Below are 19565 nucleotides of genomic sequence, written 5' to 3'. Positions count from 1 at the left end.
TTACCCTCCACAGTTCCTTCCAGTACCAAATTGGTGATCTCTCGATGTTTCAGAATGTGTCCTATCAACTGATCCCTTCTTCTGGTCAGGTGGCGCCACAAATTTCTTTTCTCACTAGTTCTGCTCAGCACCTCCTCATTAGCTACGTGATCTACCCATCTAATCTTCAGCATTATTCTGTAGCAACACATTTCAGAAGCTTCTATCCTCGCCGGCAGGTGTTTCCGAGCGGTTCTACGCGCTACAGCCTGGAACCGCGCGACCGCTATGGTCGCAGGTTCGAATCCTGCCTCGGGCATGGCTGTGTATGTTGTCCTTAGGTTACTTAGGTGTAAGTAGTTCTAAGTTCTAGGGGACTGATGACCTCAGAAGTTAAGTCCCATAGTGCTCAGAGCCATTTGAACCAACCTTTTATCCTCTTCTTATCTAAACTGTTTTTCGTTCACGTTTCACTTCCATACATGGCTACACCCCGCACAAATACTTTCAGAAAATACTTCCTATTACTTAAATTTATATTCGATGTCAACAAATTTCTCTGCTTCAGGAACACTTTTCTTGCCATTGTCAGTCCACATTTTATATCTCCTCTATTTCGGTCATCATCTGTTATTTTGCTGCCCAAACAGCAAAACTCATCTGTTACTTTAAGTGTCTCTTTTCCTAATCTAATTTCCTCATTATCACCTGATTTAAATCAATTACATTCCACTACCCTAGTATTGCTTTTGTTGATGTTCATATTATATACTTCTTTCAAGTCACTGTCCATTATGTTCAACTGCCCTTCCAAGTCCTTTACTGTCTCTGACAGAATTAGTGTCATCGGCAAACCTCAAAGTTTATATTTCCTCTCCATGAACTTTAACTTCTACTCCAAATTTTTCTTTTGTTTCGTTTACTGCTTGCTCAATGTACATATTCAATAACTTCGGAGATATGCTGCAACCCTGTCTCACTCCCTCCTAAACCACTGCTTCCCTCTCATGCCCCTGGACTATCATAACTGCCGTCTGGTATCTGTAGAAATTGTAAATATTCGTCTGCTGCCTATATTTCACCCCTGTTACCTTCAGAATTGCAAAGAAAGTATTCCAATGCAAAAAGCTTTCTCTAAGTCTATAAATGTTATAAACGTAGGTTGGCTTTTCCTTAACCGATCTTTTACGGTAAGTCGTAGGATCAGTACTGCCTCATATGTTCCCACATTTATCCGGAATCCAAACCGAACTTCACCGAGGTCGGCTTCTACCAGTTCTCCCATTCATCTGCAAAGAATTCGTGTTAGTATTTTTCAAACATTATTTACTAAACTGGTAGCTCAGTAATATTCACTCCTGTCAACAACTGTTTTCTTTGAAATTGGAATTAATATATTCTTCTTGAAAACTGAGGGTATTTCGCCTCTCTTATACATCTTGCATACCAGATGGAAGAGTGTTTCATGGCTCGCTCTCCAAAGGCTATCAGTAGTTCCGATGGAATGGCATCTAATCCTGGGCCCTTGTTTCGACTTAGGTCTTTCAGCGCTCTGTCAAATTCTTCCCGCAGCACCATATCTCCCATCTCATCTTCACCTGCTTCCTCTTACATTTCTGTAATAGTACTCTCAAGTACATCTCCCTTGTATGAACCCTCTGTATGCTCCTTCCAGTTTTTAGTTTTCCTTGGATTGGTTTTCCATCTGAGCTCTTGCTGTTCATACAACTAATTCTCTTTTCTATAACGGCCTCTTTGATTTTCCTGTACGTGGTACCTATTTTTCCCCAAATGATTTATGCTCCCCAATTCTTACATTTGTCCTGTAGCCATTTATGTACAGCCATTTTGCACTACTTGCGAATCTCATTTTTTTAAGACGCTTGTATTGCCTTTCACTTGCTTCTTCACTTGTATTTTCACGTTTTCTCCTTTCACCAATTAAATTCAATGCCTCCTGTGTTATCCAAGGATTTTTAGTAGGCCTTGTCTTTTCACCTATTTGAGCCTCTGCTGCCTTCACTATTTTATGTCTCAAAGCTACCCATTCGCCATCTATTATATTCCTTTACCCTGTTCTAGTCAACCGTTGCCTAATTCTACTTCTGAAACTCTCAATAACATCTGGTATCTTCAACTTATCCAGACGCATCTCCTTAATTTGCTAAGCAATTTCTCCAATTGTAAGCTATAGTTCATAACCAATAATCGTGATAAGAGTCCACATCTGCTCCTTGAAATATCTTACAATTAAAAATCTTGTTCCGAAAACTGTCTTAGTCATATAATCAGTCTGAAACCTTCCGGTGTCTCCAAGTCTCTCCCACGTATACAAACTTCTTTCATGATTCCTAAACCAAGTGTTAGCGATGATTAAATTATGCTCTGTGCAAAATTCTACCAGTTGGCATCCTCTTTCATTCCTTTCCCCGACTCTGTCTTCACCTACTACTTTCTCTTCCTTTTTCTACGACCGATTTTCAGTGTCCATGACAGTTAAATTTTTGTCTCGCTTAACTATCTGAATAATTTCTTTTATCTATCATATATTTAATAAATCTCTTCATCGTCTTTGGAGATAGCTGGCAAATAAACTTGTATTACAGTGATAGGTGTGAGCTTCATGTCTATATTGGCCTCAATCATGCATTCGCTATGCTATTCATAGTAGTCTACCCGCATTCCTATTTTCTTAATATTATTAAACCCACTACTGCGTTACCCCTATTTGATTTTGTATTTTTCTTACGTACCTGCCCTATTAAGCGATCTGACATTCACGTTCCTATCGTAGAATGCCAGTTTTGTTTCTTCTAATAAAGATATCCTCCTGATTAGTTCCCGCTCGGAGATCCGAATGGGGGACTATTTTACCTCCGGAATATTTTACCCTAGAGACGTCATCATCATTTAACCATACAGTAGAGTAGCATGCCCTCGGGAAAAATTACGGCTGTAGTTTCCCGTTGCTATCATCCTTTCACAATACCAGCAAGGCCGTTTTGGTTGATGTTACAAGGGCAGACCAGTCAATTATTTTTTATTCAGACTGTTGCCCCTGCAACTACTGAAAAGATCACTGCTCTTCTTCAGGAACCACTCACTACCCCTCCGTTGTGGTTGCCACCTAACGTACGGCTATCTATATCGCTGAGGCACGCAAGTCTCTCCGCTAATGGCAAGGTCCAAGGTTGACACGGAGCGGGGGGGGGGGGGGGGGGGGGGAAGGGGGTAAGACGTCATATTTACAGACTGGCTGTCTTTTTCCTGTATCCTGCCAATGAATGAAGTGTGTCACCTGCCTTGCGTACGACTGAGACTACGTGATCATTGCATTTCATATCCATAGACTGAATCTTATCGTTTTTTTAAGTGCATAATTTTACATTTTTTGTAGATTTAAAGTAGCTAACAGCCTTGTCGTAGTTCCCATCAGTTCACCGAAGTTAAGCGCTGTCGGGCTTGGCTAGCACTTGGATAGGTGTGCTTTCGGGTCTGCCGAGCGCTGCTGGCAAGCGGGGTGCACACAGCCCTTGTGAGGCCAACTCAGGAGTTCTTGACTGAGAAGTAGTGGCACCGGTCACGAAAACTGACAACGTCCGAGCGAGCGGTGTGCTGACCACATGCCCCTCCATATACGCATCCAGTGACGCCTATCAGCTGATGATGACACAACGGTCGGTCGGTACCGATGGGTCTTCCGAAGCCTATTGGATGAAGTTTAGCTAGTTTAAGATTTAAAGTAAGTTTTCAGTACTTGAAAGTATTTGAAATCTTACGATATCTGACTCAATATTGAAGCAAGTTTTTTTTTCTTTTTTCCAGACAGCTACTTCATTATAGATAACAGCGTCATTTGCGAACAGTCTGGGGCTAGCATTTATATACAACATGAACAAGAAGCGTCCCAACACACTTCCGTGTGGCACTCTTAAAGTTAGTTCTCCTTCTGTCGATGACTGTCCATCCAAAATAACATGCTGGTTCTCCTTACAAACAAATCCTCAGCCCAGTCACATATTTAGTATATTTAGTTTTATGTCTTATGTAATCTTACTTTCGTTTGTAAATGATGGTGTGGTACCGAGTCAAAGTCTGGTGATCATGCTTTCTTATGAGAATCTCTGAGAAAATTTCTGCCATTCCATCCAGGAATCTAAATTTCACTGTTAATACTGCAACCACGGTTACTTTCCAAAGTGTGTTTCAAATACTGCACTTCGTTGGATTCCCAACGGAAACCGGTGAATAAAGTCTCGACGTGGGTTGACGGAACTAGGTCAGAACAGCAAGCCTTGCAGCGCACACAAACACGGACCACTCACTCAGCAGAAGTCCGTATTCCGGCTTAGTCTGGTCTGCGCTTCCTTCATCTCTGTAGAAGTATTAATATCACCGCCGCCTGCACGGGATCCATCGAACTGCGCCGGACTTCCTGGCTCTAATTTAAGACGCGTCGCTGTAGGTGGTAGGCGTTATCAGTTAATTGGCTGACTTCTCAGCGTCGCTTCCACGTTTCTAGATGTTGCTCCACTCTTCACTTCTTTTTCGTACAAATTCCCGAGACTCGCCCGATGTCTCAGAAACGCTCCCGGCAGAGACCAAGCGAGACAGTACATATATGGGTTTTCAGTTCCCATTCCGCATATCGAAACAGGTATTTGGTTCACCCTTTAATGTTCTAAATCAATGCCTGACTGGTTTCATCTATCAGGATTTTCATCTCCATCCGTATTTTGTGCCTAATTTCGCTATAAAAGGAACGTTAATCGACCACTCTACAAATTTCTGATGATGATCTATTTGGTTTTTCATTTCCCAAATGGAAACTGACGTAGGTCGTATTTTTCGCCGTTATTTATTCTTATATACGTTCCGTACCTTGATTATTAATGTGAACCGTGTGTATTTACATGCGGAATACAGTTCCAACAACTGACGCAACTGTACACTAGTTTCTTATAATTTGAAGATACGCCATTACTTTAAGAATGAAGCCATTAATATAGACCTTAAAATAAGCCATCATGTAGTATAAAAAAGAAATTTAACAATAAAAAAGAGAGGAGAAGGGAAGAAAGGCGCAGTGGAATAATGGAAAAAGAATAAACGCATAGTATCACATGTATCAAAATATTTACTGAATGCGGTAACTTATAGCCTTTATTTTTGATTAGGACAATGTCTTCCATCTGAACTGTTATTTGTTTATTCACCACAATCATGATTGCCGGCCGAAGTGGCCGTGCGGTTAAAGGCGCTGCAGTCTGGAACCGCAAGACCGCTACGGTCGCAGGTTCGAATCCTGCCTCGGGCATGGATGTTTGTGATGTCCTTAGGTTAGTTAGGTTTAACTAGTTCTAAGTTCTAGGGGACTAATGACCTCAGCAGTTGAGTCCCATAGTGCTCAGAGCCATTTGAACCACAATCATGATTTCGGCTTATGGTGACGAATTAACAGCTTTAATAACAGCTGAGTCTAAAATATTACAGAATCATGGACTCAAGCAAACAGGAAATAATTATATTTTTATGAAATAATACAAATTGCAAGAGCCACTTGCTGCTAATATTTTATTAGCACAATGCCTTTCGACAGCATGGTGCCATCATCAGGCGCATTTACAGATACCTTTACGTTGAAATTAATATGCAGTGAGGTTAGTTTCCTATGTTGTGTGTGCCAGTGAGGAAGATAAATATGTTACAGTGTATACATTATGTGATAAACTTGATTAGTCACTTTGTTAACGCATTTACTTACATTTTCGTTTGGTAATCATGCTTGTCACATAATGTACAGACTATAACATATTTATCTTCCTGAACAGGTGTGTTTTTCGACACATAATCTCACTGGCACATATAGCAAAGTAAACTAACCTCTGTTCATATTAATTACAATGCAAAAGTAACCATAAATGCACCTGATGATAGTAGTATGCTGCAGAAACGCGTCGTGCTAGTAACAGATTAGTAACAAGTGTCTGTCGCAGTATATATTGTTTCATAAAAATCTTACAGTACAGTCACAGTCCTCAATTAACGCACATATAACATGGATAAATTTAAAAATAATTATGTGCTTAACTCTGTCAGATGTTAGCCTGTCTCAGTGGTTATGATATTCTTTATCTATTTTCCCATCTGCAATTGCTTCGCGTACATAACATGGATAAATTTAAAAATAATTATATGCTTAACTATGTCAGATGATAGCTAAACTCACTGGTGATGATACTCTGCATCCATTTTCACCAAAGTGCCTTATGGGACCGTAAGCAAGACAGTGGTGTACTGAGGTGTAATCAGTTTCATAACACGTGCGATAGCTGATGTACTATATATCGTTTGTCCTTTTCAAACTAGGCTTTGGATCCGAAGACATCTTGACAGTTTACCGCCGCTAGTTCCCTACTTTATTTAAATTCTTCGTTCCTACCCTACTTCCATTTCTGCACGGTATATCGTATCCCTCTTCTCCAGATACCATTAGCCGGTTATCAATCGGTTTTTTCCGCCTGTGAGAAAAGAACTACTATCGCGTTTCAGAAGCTAAATTTCGCCTCAAATTCCAGATATCTGTCCCAAGGTTTCATTCATTGCATATTCCAGTAGCCTGTGGTCAGTTGCACTATTTATCCCCAGTTACTTCCATCTTTTAAGTGCACATAGTGCGAAACTGTTACTCGGCTGCAGTTCAGCCCCGACGGACATAGCGCTCGGTCACGCGGCTACGTGTTACAAATGCCGTCTCGCGTAGTGTCTATTGCACAGCTGCGTTACGCGAAAAGAGATATTACTTTCCACTTTCTTAAGTGTCTTAAAATGTATAAACTATTATGGTAACGTACCGCAGGCAGAATAAAGTGAAATCGGAATTCGCCGAGGACAACTAGCGGCCAACAGTTCCCGAAATAGTTCAGAACTTGTTAACCACCTATGTGCAGGTAAAAGGAGACCAAATAGACAGTATGCAACTTAGTACCAACAAGTCACCCTCAAACTTTGTTCTAACTTATTGCATGAGCCAGTACTCTGTGAATGTGCTGATAGTTTTGAGTTAACATCAGTAACAGGCTATGTCTCGAAGTTCAGCCAGCTTAACAAATACTTCATGTTCTTAACAATCCCTAAGCTTCAAACGAACCTATAAAGCTCAAGCTGCAGAATTATGGAAACACTCATGTAATTCGGAACGAAGCCTGTGAGGATTTTTATCCGTTCCCGGTTCCAAATGGAATGAGGTCTACCAAGATTTAAAAAATCCGATCCCGTCTATAATGAGTGTTGTGGGCTATGAAGCATACGTTACATAAATGTGACTCCTCACATCGTTGAGATGTGAAGGCTAGATTAAAGGCAGAGATGTCCCGGTTTCCAGGAACGTGCTTCACCGTTAGACGCAAGGTCCGAAGCTACATCAGCTGAAACTAATTTAGTTGCTGTTAATGACGACGAGACCGTAAACAATACGCTTGAATGCAGTAGGAATGTTTTAAACGAACTTGTGTTTCCGGCTTCGGGAGCGGTTGGAGAGAGTTATGACGATTTAGGAACCGTAAATACTGGTCCATTGCCTAACACTTAAGTCCGGGCTATTAATATGGCTGTCGATGAAAGCACAGCTCATTCTAGCAATGTCGAGGCAACAAACCGCAAACGACACGATCGTGAGAATGACATTGTAATCAAAGTCGCGCAGCTTACAGCAAATAACTCAGAAATGTCCGAGATGGGGGTCTTTCAAGGTGCCGCGATGGGGGAGCTGCTCCCGAGACAGCTCTTGAAACTCATGGGGAACGCGACATCTATTTGTTGGTTCACCATCTGAAACAACAGAACATTTACAGTTGGACACAACGGAGTCTGTTGGTACAGAAAATACGAGCCAAGCTTTTCCCGAAACGTCAAAGAGGAATATTTCTACAAGTAGTAACGAAGAAGGAGGGGAGAGGGGGAGGGGGAGACACTGTTAAAGGAAGTCCTCAAGAAATTACAGTACAGGAGGGACTGAAATGGCGCGGTTCAGAACCACGGTTCAGAACCACGTTAAATTGTACGTCCACCTATAATTAATTGGATTTGTCAGTACTTAGGTCGGTGGAAGGCATCGTCCTACCGTCTGCAACAGGACCATGCCTACTAAAGCACTATGCTGCTCAAACCAGTCTCCAGACTGATGACAGCTTTCCTTTTAATATGAACTTAAATCCAGTTTTTACGTCCATGCCGCTCTTCTCATAGTGATATCGACTAACAGCTTTCCAGAAAGAATAAAACTGTTCAGTCGTCTGGTGGGAAGACTCCGCTATGGGGCAGAATTTCTCTCAAACGTCTCTACCTTACTAATACCCTGATATTGGTTTACATAGACGTATGCGCTCAACGTGTCTGGGACAAGCAGGCTGAGCATTTCGAACAGCTTTCTCTCTCTCTCTCTCTCTCTCCCTCTCTAAGTCGACGTGGTCTGTTCCGCTGTGTAGTGTGTGTGTGTGTGTGTGTGTGTGTGTGTGAGAGAGAGAGAGAGAGAGAGAGTTATGAGGTGAAATTCATCTTCTCATTTGCGAGGTACGCGCTACGTTGATTCCATGTGAGTGGTTAAAGCTCCATACTGTATAGAATTTGAACCTGGACTTACGCGCTGCTGAACATGCCTCACTGAATGACTCAGATCTTCAACTCCATCACTGACTCTTGGCCCCATATTATTCAGATCCTATTGTAATCGACATAGGGTTCACTCCGTAAAAGTAGAATAATTTCACTTCATCAACCCTGAAACTTGTAGAGGTATTACCTTCGGCCGGCCGCTGTGGCCGAGCGGTTCTAGGCGCTTCAGTCTGGAATAGCGCGATCACTACGGTCGCAGGGTCGATTCCTGCCTCGGGCATGAATGTGTGTGATGTCCTTAGGTTAGTTATGATTAAGTAGTTTTAAGTTCTAGGGGACTGATGACCTCAGATGTTAAGTCCCATAGAGCTCAGAGCCATTTGAACCATTACCTTAGTATCTTTTCTCCTGGCGGTGCTACTCGTACAGCATCGTGGGAAAGCATTTTGCGAATTTATATGGACGTGGAAGAAGCCTGCATTAGGGCGAAGAATAGTTTTCACTGGAAATTATTTTTGCCTCACTTTAAGATAGTTAAATATAAAAGATTCAATATGTAGAGTCTATAATGCAGAGAGTTTTGGAATTATATATTTTGAAAAGAGTGCACAACTTACTAATTCACTCTTTTGCATTTGTACAAGATATAATTAATAAAATGCAGAACGAGATCTAACAACGGCACTGATCAAATGTTGACAGTGTGAGTTTTATTTATCTACTGAACTTTCGCAGGAAATAGTTTTTCATTATTGTTTCAGTAAAGCATTGTCACCCAACATGCTCTCATTACATAAATGATAATTAATTGAAACCCTCAGATGCCGACAGGTGTTGTTGATATATCACGATGGGGACAGCTGAAAATGTGTGCCCCGACCGGGACCCGAACCCAGGATATCCTGCTTATATGGCAGACGCTCTATCCATCTGAGCCACCGAGAACACAGATGAGTAGCATGACTGCAGGGGCTTACACCTTGCACGCTTCCCGTGAGACCCACATTCCCAGCTATCCACAATCTACATACGTAATGTTCCATCCACTCAGTACTCGCTCCAACTAAGGTGACGATTTCCGTAAGAGTTCGTGCAACCTGTGCACATTCGCACAGACGAAGGTATATCAACAACACCTGGCGGCAGCTGAGGGTTGCAATTAATTATCATGTATCTTAGAGAAGCTGCACGGTCATCAATGGTATCTGCTCTTTCGAGAACAGTTACTATCTTCATATATGCTCTCATTAACTTGTAGATAGTCTCTCTGGTACTCCGAATATACATGGTGATCCGAAATAGTCTGAAAATTTTTGTAAAGGAGTTGCAGGGTAGGCCGTACCAAGAAGTAACTGTTAAGAAAAAATACGTTGTCCTGTTTCCGAGTTAATTAGCATTGAAGTTAACCAATCACATCGTTGCGCATGCAAATTCATGCGGCCCGTCAGAGACAGTGTCGGCAAACTTGTTCTTCGTTTGGTTTCCTAAAACCGAACAAGAGAGCGATACAAAATTTTAACGTGGGACAATAGTAAGGATCGAACCCGATCCAAAGCCTGAGCAGTTTCGCGACGTATCGAATCTGTTTCTTGACATTTATTTCTCAGCACGACTCTGCAACACCCTCACAAACTTTTCACCGTTTCTGACCACCTTTGTATAGAGAAATAAAATCTCCTTTAATGCATTCAGTGTCAAATAAAAAATTTGTATCAATCTAATGCAACATAGTCATTGTCAAATTCAGTCGGAGCTGAAGACTATAGCTGGAAATGCTGATACAGATATAAACTGTGATTCACAGACGCCCCGCGCTGCTAATCTGTGCCACAGTCTGTGCAAGAGACTGCAGACCTCTGTTGATACGACCCACTCACCTCGCCAGCGCGATGTTGGCAACATCCGCCAGAAATTCTGCTTGTGTTTACAGCGCGGCGGAATTTATTTTTCTGTCTAGCTGTGTCTCGTGCCCTGTATACACTCCTCTGGAGTACAAAATGTGGCGGATGGCACTTCCATACTCTCTGAATCACCCACTTGTTTAATTACGCTGCGAACTTGTTTCTGGGAGGGTGAGAGTTAATTGGTCTGAGGGTTCTCGGAGTTGTCCGTATGGAATGCAGTTGAAAAGACGAGTGACACTAATCAGCGTGTGGCAAGTAAAGCCTGCACAAAACCAAAGTGGTCCGTGTACTGGAATAAACAGAGGATTTCAGGCTCTGATTGCAAATGCCCGCGCTTCAACTTCGGCTGGTGACATATCGGCTTTAGCCGAACCGTCGCCAGAAGTCGCCCGATAACATCGGCTGATAGTTTGGCCACAGTGCATCCGATTCCCTTCGTTGGTTTTTGGCGGGATCAAAGAAGTGAGAATCTATAGATGCCACAAAGCCTGTGTGCTTGGAGACGGGTACTGCATTGCGGATTTTGCTGTTGAAAAGGAAAACACACCGAATGCATGTGAACGATCTATATCTGTTCCGAAAAGTTCATCCGGAGTACTGTACAATCAGTTATTGGAAAGAAAAGACAAGACTCGCAGATACATAAGAGGCCAGAAATATTCTGTTACATCTTTAAGATGATTCATAATGACACTGAAAAGCAAGATTCAAATGGTTCAAATGGCTCTGAGCACTATGGGACTTAGCTTCTGAGGTCATCAGTCCCCTAGAATTTAGAACTACTTAAACCTAACTAACCTAAGGACATCACACACATCCATGCCCAAGGCAGGATTCGAACCTGCGACCGTAGCAGTCGTGCGGTTCCAGACTGTAGCGCCTAGAACCGCTCGGCCACTCCGGCCGGCAAAAGCAAGATTACAAACAACCTGCGCTACTTCAGATAAATTCAGTGAAAGAGACATACGTAAACAACCTTCGATGAATGTCATTCAGTGTGTGTGTGTGTGTGTGTGTGTGTGTGTGTGTGTGTGGAAGACGCACATAAATTTTAGGATAGGATTTTTTGGAGAACTGTGGCACTGAAATGTGGAAATACACATACCACGTTTGCAAACCACCTCATACAACAGGAAACCACCCTAGTGGCATAAAAAGACCAGTAAGCAAAACGGGTAAGAGTGGTATCGTGGGCCCTGCTAGTAATTTGAACCCCCTCAATATATGATGAACAAAGAACTCGATCTGTTGATGGATGCATCAATTACAATTACTAATTCGTAGTTATGCCTGTAGAGCACCCTGAGGCAGTACCTCGTTTTACCAGTGAATCTTGTTTTCACCACCGACAAAAACTTTTAGAGCTAGAGGTTTGAGCTAATATTACTGCAGAAATGCCTTTGTAAATATTCGTTATTATATTTTTCTTTTATTTCTCGTGCATCGAGGGTAATGTTGCAGTATTAATATCGTTCTTTCGTTAGATGGTAGAAAATTTTTGTTCAGGAACACGGCGTTTTTGATATTATCAGCCCATTGGTGTTGACATGTGAGTCCTCGGTATAAAAGGGCAAAAATTATAATCGCTGTAGAACTTCCCTGCAGTTTTTTGGTCCAGAAGCATCGTACAGAGTTAACGCCTAGGGGAAAACAAGAAAGAGATACTTGGGGCAAAGAAGGCGTGATAAGAGTTTTAAAGACACTATCGAGCAAAGAATGGGCTTAAAAAGGGCATCAAAGTATGTCATTTGGTACCCTGATCATGAAGGGTATGACTAAAGGATTTGCCATTCCTGCCACATACTCGCGAGCATTCGGTTCCCATTAAATAATTACCAAATCAGTCAGGTTGTCATATCAATATCTCCTGTCACAATGGTTCGAGAAGTTGGAGATGTATCAGTCCAGGGAATCACTGCTTCCTGTGACTTTTAACTATGTTAATCTATGGACACGTTAGTTTCGATCAGACCGCCACAAACAGAAGAGAGACTCATCACTGAACGCCACAGAATGTCCCTCAAAGTCCCAGTTGGCTCCAGCTCTACACGATGTAAGTCCCACGGTAAGCTGTCGGCGGTAAATGATGTGTGGTAACGCGATATCTCAATCCAGCGCTGACACTCTTCCTGTAACCTCTGTCCTGACTTCAGCAAATCGTCAGAGCGAGTCAGTCAATCCTACGATCTTCTACTGGAGTAGTTCATCTCATAAACTGGCGGAAATCGACCGTGTTACACCATGAAGCACCACTCCGATATTTATCGAACTTTTTTGAAATGTTTATCGTAGAAAGTATATTAAATGGTTAAACTTTTATTCCATTCGGAACTGATGTCCATCACCAACTCCAATACGAAGTGTAATCCTCATGCGCACGAACATACTGTTGCATTTGTTATAGCATGGAAGCAAACAGACTATGAATGTCATGTTGAGGAATTACTTGCAAGCCTGAAGCACATAGCTGACGAACTATGCCAGATGGAGACTGGTTTGAAAGTATACGTCTTCTCATCACATCCAAGACACGCTCTATGGGTGATAAACCAGGAGACTGGCAAGGCCAGTAAAGGGTTTGTATATTCCTCGAGGTGTTTGTGATGTGAACTGCAGGGTGGTGTCTTGCATTATCCTGCTGTAATAAGTCATTTACACCCTCTTCGTGAAGCATACGACAACAAGATTTACCATTCTCATCACATACTCCTCTGGTCATTGGGGCTTAGTTCGAAGAGGGACTCATTACTCAAGACAATTCTACTCCATTCAATGAGATTCCACGCCGAAGACGAGTCTGGAGACGTCCTGGACGGCTGTGGGATTTCAATCTGGCTGTCGCCCTCCATACGTCCCGACAATAATTAGTGGTGGTCTGGGATACCATTTCTATTCGTAGCAGGACCCCTTTGGTTGTCATCTGTGGCACCCTTACAGCACGGCGGTACGTCGACGATATTTTCTACGCCCCATTCTGTTGCCCTTTATGGCAAAGCATATTTGGCATACATTTCAGCAAGGAAATGACCTCTCGCACACGGCGAAATTTCTACTGCTTGTCTTCATGCTTGCCAAACCCAATCTTGGCCAGCAAGGTCGCCGATCCTCTCCCCAATTTAGAACGTCTGGAGCATTACGGGCAGGGCCCTCTTACCAACTCGGGATTTTGACGATCTAAAGCGCCAGCTGGCCGGAATTTGGCACTATATCCTTCAGGAGGACATCCAACAGCTCTTATCAATCAATGCCATGGCGAATAAGTGCTTGCGTAATAGACAGAGTGGACCAATGCGTTATTGATTTGCTCAGCTAATATAAATCGTCCATTTTTTTCTGTGATTGTAATCATTCTTTTGTCTGTACATATACATCAGATCTACTGACTGCCTTCCCGTTTGGACAATTCCTTCGTGGTGTGTCGTTTCTTTCGTCTTCTGGGAGAGGTACACTGACCATTCAGAACATTATGACCATCGATATACTACCGACATAAACCCGTCCAGGCGATAGCAGCGTCACCTGGCGAGGAATGACTGCTTGTCAGACACACGCACAGTGCATGTAGTATCAGTGAGCGTGCTGTCCATATGTAGAATGGAGTAGCCATGCGAACTATCTAAGTTTGACCAAGGGCAGATTGTGATGGCTTGGAGGCTCGGCCCGAGCATTTCTGAAACTGCACGGCTTGTCGGATATTGGAGGAATTCTGTAGTGAGTGTCTTCAGCACGTGGTGAAACCAACGTAAACCGCGTCCAGAGGTTGTGGAGTTGGGCTGCCACCCGTCATTACAGATGTCGGACTTCGTAGGCTGGGTAGACTGGAACAGGCGACGAACTATGATTGAACTAACATGAGAATTTGATTCTGGGCAGAGTACAAGTGCGTCTGAACACAAGTGCACCGAACACTCCTAACGCTGGGTCTCCGCAGCCGACGACCTATGCATGTGACAATGTTAACACCACGACATCGGCAACTACGACTGAAATGGGCATGTGACCATAGACACTGGATCTTGGCGCAGTGGTAGAGCGTTGCATGGTCTGATGAATCCCGATGCTTTCTTCACCATGCCGATGGGAGGATGCGAATCCGTCGTCTTTCAGGGGAACAGCTCTTTAACACTTGTACTACGGGACAGGCAATTGATGGCTGCTTCATTATGTTCTGAGGTACGTTCACGTGGGCATCCATGTGTGCAGTGGAGCACCATAACAGCCACGGAGTATCGTACACTGGTTGCAGACCACGTACTCCCCTTCATGAGGATCATGTTTCCTGAAGGAATTTTTCAACAAGGTAAGACGCCACGTCACAAGCCCAGGAGTGTGATGGAGTGGTTCGAAGAAGACAGTGGGGAGCTCCAGTTGATGTGCTGGCTCCCCAATTTGCTAGTTATGAATCCGATCGATCACATCCGGAATGTAATTGAACGTGGCGTCAGAGCTCATCGCTCCTTTCCCCGGAATTTATGGGAATTAGGTGACTTGTGTGTGCAGATGTGGTGCCGCCTCCCTCCAGCAACCTACGAAGGCTCATTGATTCCATGTCACGAAACGCTGGCGCTGCTGTCTGCGCCAAACATGGACATACCGGCTATTAGGTAAGTCGTCAGAATGTTCTGACTGATCAGTGTTCACGGGTTGAAGTATAGGAAACACTTCACTTATTGTGGCTGCAACTCACGTAGCGGGCAACGTACAGTTTCTATTGCCCGTTAAATATACCGTTACATTGAAGATTCGGCTAGGACTGGTGAAGAGCACTGAGTAAAGTTTGCGACTTTCAAGGTTTGTGAATTAGCTGTGTGTTTTTGCACACAGGGATCGAATTAGCCAATTCTACAGAGGCAGTAATGGTTTCTGGACAATCGAAGCTGATGCAACAGCATGTACAGTGTCAGTGCGGCTCGTAGTAGAAGACGTCGATCCGTCTGTACAGATAGGTCGCGGCCACTACAATGCTCCAGCGTCGAACAAGCACTATAGACGAATGTTACGGCCTTGTATAGATGGGTATCATCCCTTATTGTATTCCGGGTACACGGTTTGACAAACGTTAATATATTGGGGAAGTGATTATTTACACACAGATACAATATTTTAGAATGAGTCCCCAAAAATCTCTGAACATAGAATTCCTTTCGTCAGCGGCATCCCCACGTTCCTGCACTGTAGTAAATACCGTAAGTCAAGTCTCTTTCCAGGGGAATTATTGCAGTATCTGTTAAACACTGAAACATCGCCTTTTTTTCTTTTTTTCAGAAGACCTGCAGAGAGTGGACAGTGCAGCCTTGAGGGATGCCAGATCACACATTGGCACCACTGACGATACCAAGCCTGCTGATGGTACTGGACCTGTGGCGTCGTCGACAGATGCCACTGGTGTGTAAGTTGCATTAAATTCCTTAAACACCTTCCGATCACAAAATTCTTTAGGTATCGAAGTAAGTGGAACTCACAGGATGTCAAATTTCACCAGTGAGGAGTAGTCTCAAAATTTTTTTTACCTAAGATCTCTCAGATTTGTCTGCCGCAAAGAGCATCATCGTGGACATTTATACTTTCCTAGTTGGACTCACTGCAATCCGCAACGATGTATGGGAGGTGCTCCTAAAGATCACGCCTTCCCTTTAGTATAGCAGCAATATCACGTTGAGATAAATATAGTGTCGAGCTAGCAAGAGTTCTGCCCAGTTCATGACCTTCATCTCAAGGAGTCAACATCATAATATAGGACCAACGTGATGGACTTGTTCATTTAAATGTGGAACACTGGAAGAGAACAGTTTGTTAATCTGGGCATCAAGTGATGCTTTGATAGTCAATAACAGTTGTAACGTATCGAGCAATCCTGTGGCAAAAATCTGTGTCAAAGTTAGCAAATCTTTTATTCCTTTATGTAATACAATGAAAAAATAATTCATGTGGTTTAGTTTGATGAGCCCTCTCTCAGAACACTCAAAGAACCCACAGTTGAGTCCGAACGACTGTAGCTTCGTCTCGTCCCAACACTAATGAAAGATGATTTTCTTTTCTTTTGCAGCCCATCTCGTTTTACTATTCAGTTATCCAGAGGTCTTGTATAGTATTTGACAATTATTGATTTACCCTTCGCAAAGTAACCACTAAGCAGAATCTTTTTTGCATCCCAAAAAGCATTTGACATAACTTTTCCTGCTAGATATAACCGACTGCGACCTATTTCGTACAAGGATGCCAGTTTTCACCGACTTCTGAGGCTGGTGTTTCCTTTCTTGTGTGAAGTAGGGAACCCATTTCTCATCAACAGTAACAAATGGTGCACCAATGCTGCTTATTCTTTTTAAAACGGTCAAACTATTACTGAAGAATTAATTTTCGCCATTTATTTAAGGTAGTATCAAATGTGGTACGGATGGAGCACAAAGCTTCCTTGTAGGTAATTCTTTACATTAAATGTACTGAACTCTTTCCTCTCATATGAATATGTCGTCATAGACCATGGTGTTTCCTTTCTTGTGTGAAGTAGGGAACCCATTTCTCATCAACAGTAACAAATGGTGCACCAATGCTGCTTATTCTTTTTAAAACGGTCAAACTATTACTGAAGAATTAATTTTCGCCATTTATTTAAGGTAGTATCAAATGTGGTACGGATGGAGCACAAAGCTTCCTTGTAGGTAATTCTTTACATTAAATGTACTGAACTCTTTCCTCTCATATGAATATGTCGTCATAGACCATTCGTTGAAAGTGAAAGGGCACACTCTACCTACATATCTGTGGAAGTTTCTGTGCTTAAATTCAAGGAGTGCGGCGAATGCAGAAGTAACTCATATGATAAAAAGTTTGCTGTGAAACACAATCAGAACCGAAACAAAAGCCGTCTGCTCGAAAAGGAAGTTCGTTTTAACAATCCCATTTGCATGACATAAATGATTGATAACTAGTTTCAATCATAGGTAATGATCATCTTCTGACCTGAGGGTTCACAGTTGGCGTTTGATCATAATCTTTAAGATTAAAGTAATCAACCAGGTGTAACACAATATACAAATTCTAACATATGTTATTGTATAATTCCAAGATGATTATTTTTATCTACAAGAATGAAACGTTAAACACAAACTTTCCTTAAAATATATGCAGTATCTATAGCGACGAAATTTGTAGAGAGTTAGATTCGCTGGATGAATCATAAATAAGTGCAAATCATCCACGAAGCAAGTCGCTTACAAAGCTCCTATTCTTATGATTCTTATAAAGTTATGTGACCGGGAGATGATGGGTGTGAGCAGCTTGCAGCGGTGGACCAGTGGGTATGAGTGATTTACAGTAAGAGGAGTTTGAGGGGAGTTACATGTTAAAAACACGAACGAATATTTTCGCATGTCAAAACTTTTTGGAAAATTTTTAAACGTGCTGAGGAAGGTAGAATGAGGCAGCTGGTACTCCAATTTTCAGTCAATTTTTTAAAATTAACAGGAACATATTCACATTTTTTTGTGTTCCGAAAGGAGCATTTTTCCATTGATTGGGTAATTCCACAGACACCTCGCGCAATGACAATGACGGAAAAAGAAGAAAAACTGGGGCATTTGCAAGCACAGCCTTTCTACAAGTGTAACATTCACGGAGGATCCTGTTACATTAAAGTACCCCCTAACATACAATTAGTTTGTTCCAGCAGTACAAGCGAAAATGAAACTCGGTTTTTGCATTGATGAGAGCATTGTTAACCAGACATTTAATCTAGGACTGATGAAATTAGGTCAGAACTTTATGATTTTTTTTCTAATTATCTGTCAGCTAACTGCTAAGACACGTAGTGTACTAGTCTTAGAACCAAGGGAACATGTGGATAAAAAAATTCATCGTGACTTCCACATTTGTAAACTTTTTATTTGTAATTCCTTTATCTAGTCATTAGTCTCTCCAAGCGCTTTTACTACTGAAGAAATATTTTGGTAGGCTACTACCACAACAGGCCCAAATTCTGAAATTCTGAGATGCAACTGAGGTGTTTTGCAGACTCCTCCTTCAGAAATTGCTGCAGTCAGGCCCGTAGAGCAAGTTTCTTTAAGAAAACGGAAGTGTGCACTGGTACGGGAAAACAAGTGTTGTGTTTTTTTCTCTTCGATTTATAACACTGACGTAGAATCGGTACCTAATCAAATGCCAATTACAGTAATTGAGATTCAGTGTGATCCAAGTTTGAAGACAAAATTTAGTGAAGTTGGCATACCAAAATTTCATAAACATTTGCTTTCCAGGTTTGAAAGTGCTCTAAAATTTGGACATTAAATTATTTCCGTGCTAGGAAGTACTTACCGATGTGAGCAGCTATTTTCAATTGTAAAAAGAAAAAAATCTCTTGTCAGTTCCAAAATTTCAGACATACAGCTTGGGTAAGGTTTGAAAGTAGTTACTGCGAATAAGTTTTCTCCCGAACTATGGAAGATAGTGGCAACTGAGCTTGTCAGCTTTTGAATCTGACATCCTGTTTGCATTGTCTGTGAAGATCACGTACTCGCTCCTAAATGGCGTCGTACAATTTGCAAAGTTTTCTGAAAGTATAATTCAGATTTTATTGGTGATCCTTACATCATTAAATCCACTTACAACACATTTCCCATGACTGATGGTACAGATTGTGTTTTTAACCCCTCAGCTTTAAGTAAATCTGAATAATGCCACTTCTGAGTTTAGGCCACACTGAAACAAATCTTCCATCGCCATCGGAATCTTTCGCCTGGAGAACATCGACTACATGCCACATGTTACTACTCAGGTGCAGGCAGATTATTCATGCTATACACTACCGTTCAAAAGTTTAGCGTAATGGAAGAATAAAACCAAGATATCAAGAAGGCTACAGAACAAAGTAATGCTTAATCGCTAGCTTGTTTGGCATACTATGTATCCAAAAAACATAACCAGAAAAGTTCTTAAACTAAAGATACTCTTAAAAAGAAAAATTCGGAAAAACATTCACAAATACAAAACAGTAAATATACGATGTATTTATCCAATAGCTGCCACAAGTTCTTCAGTGACTTTATCTCTAAGAGATGATATAGAGAAGGA

The 19565-nt window shown here is 42.0% G+C and overlaps 1 protein-coding gene across 3 annotated transcripts in view; it reads left to right on the top strand.

Moving 5' to 3' along the window:
- The window catches only part of LOC126236026 (uncharacterized), a 332303-nt gene that overhangs the window by 186443 nt on the left and 126295 nt on the right, over positions 1 to 19565 (top strand). Inside the window, exon 2 of one of the 3 annotated variants that reach the window (XM_049945051.1) lies at positions 15762 to 15885. In XM_049945051.1, the coding sequence (XP_049801008.1) occupies positions 15762 to 15885 (124 nt within the window). Of the gene's footprint in view, positions 1 to 15760; positions 15886 to 19565 lie in introns of those variants that run through there. The other 2 variants (XM_049945069.1, XM_049945060.1) reach the window with 2 other exon arrangements.

Source organism: Schistocerca nitens, chromosome 1, assembly GCF_023898315.1.
Source record: "Schistocerca nitens isolate TAMUIC-IGC-003100 chromosome 1, iqSchNite1.1, whole genome shotgun sequence".
Taxonomy (NCBI): Eukaryota; Metazoa; Arthropoda; class Insecta; order Orthoptera; family Acrididae; genus Schistocerca; species Schistocerca nitens.
The sequence above is the reverse complement of the archived record's forward strand: the minus strand, read 5'-3'. Positions and strand labels throughout refer to the sequence as shown.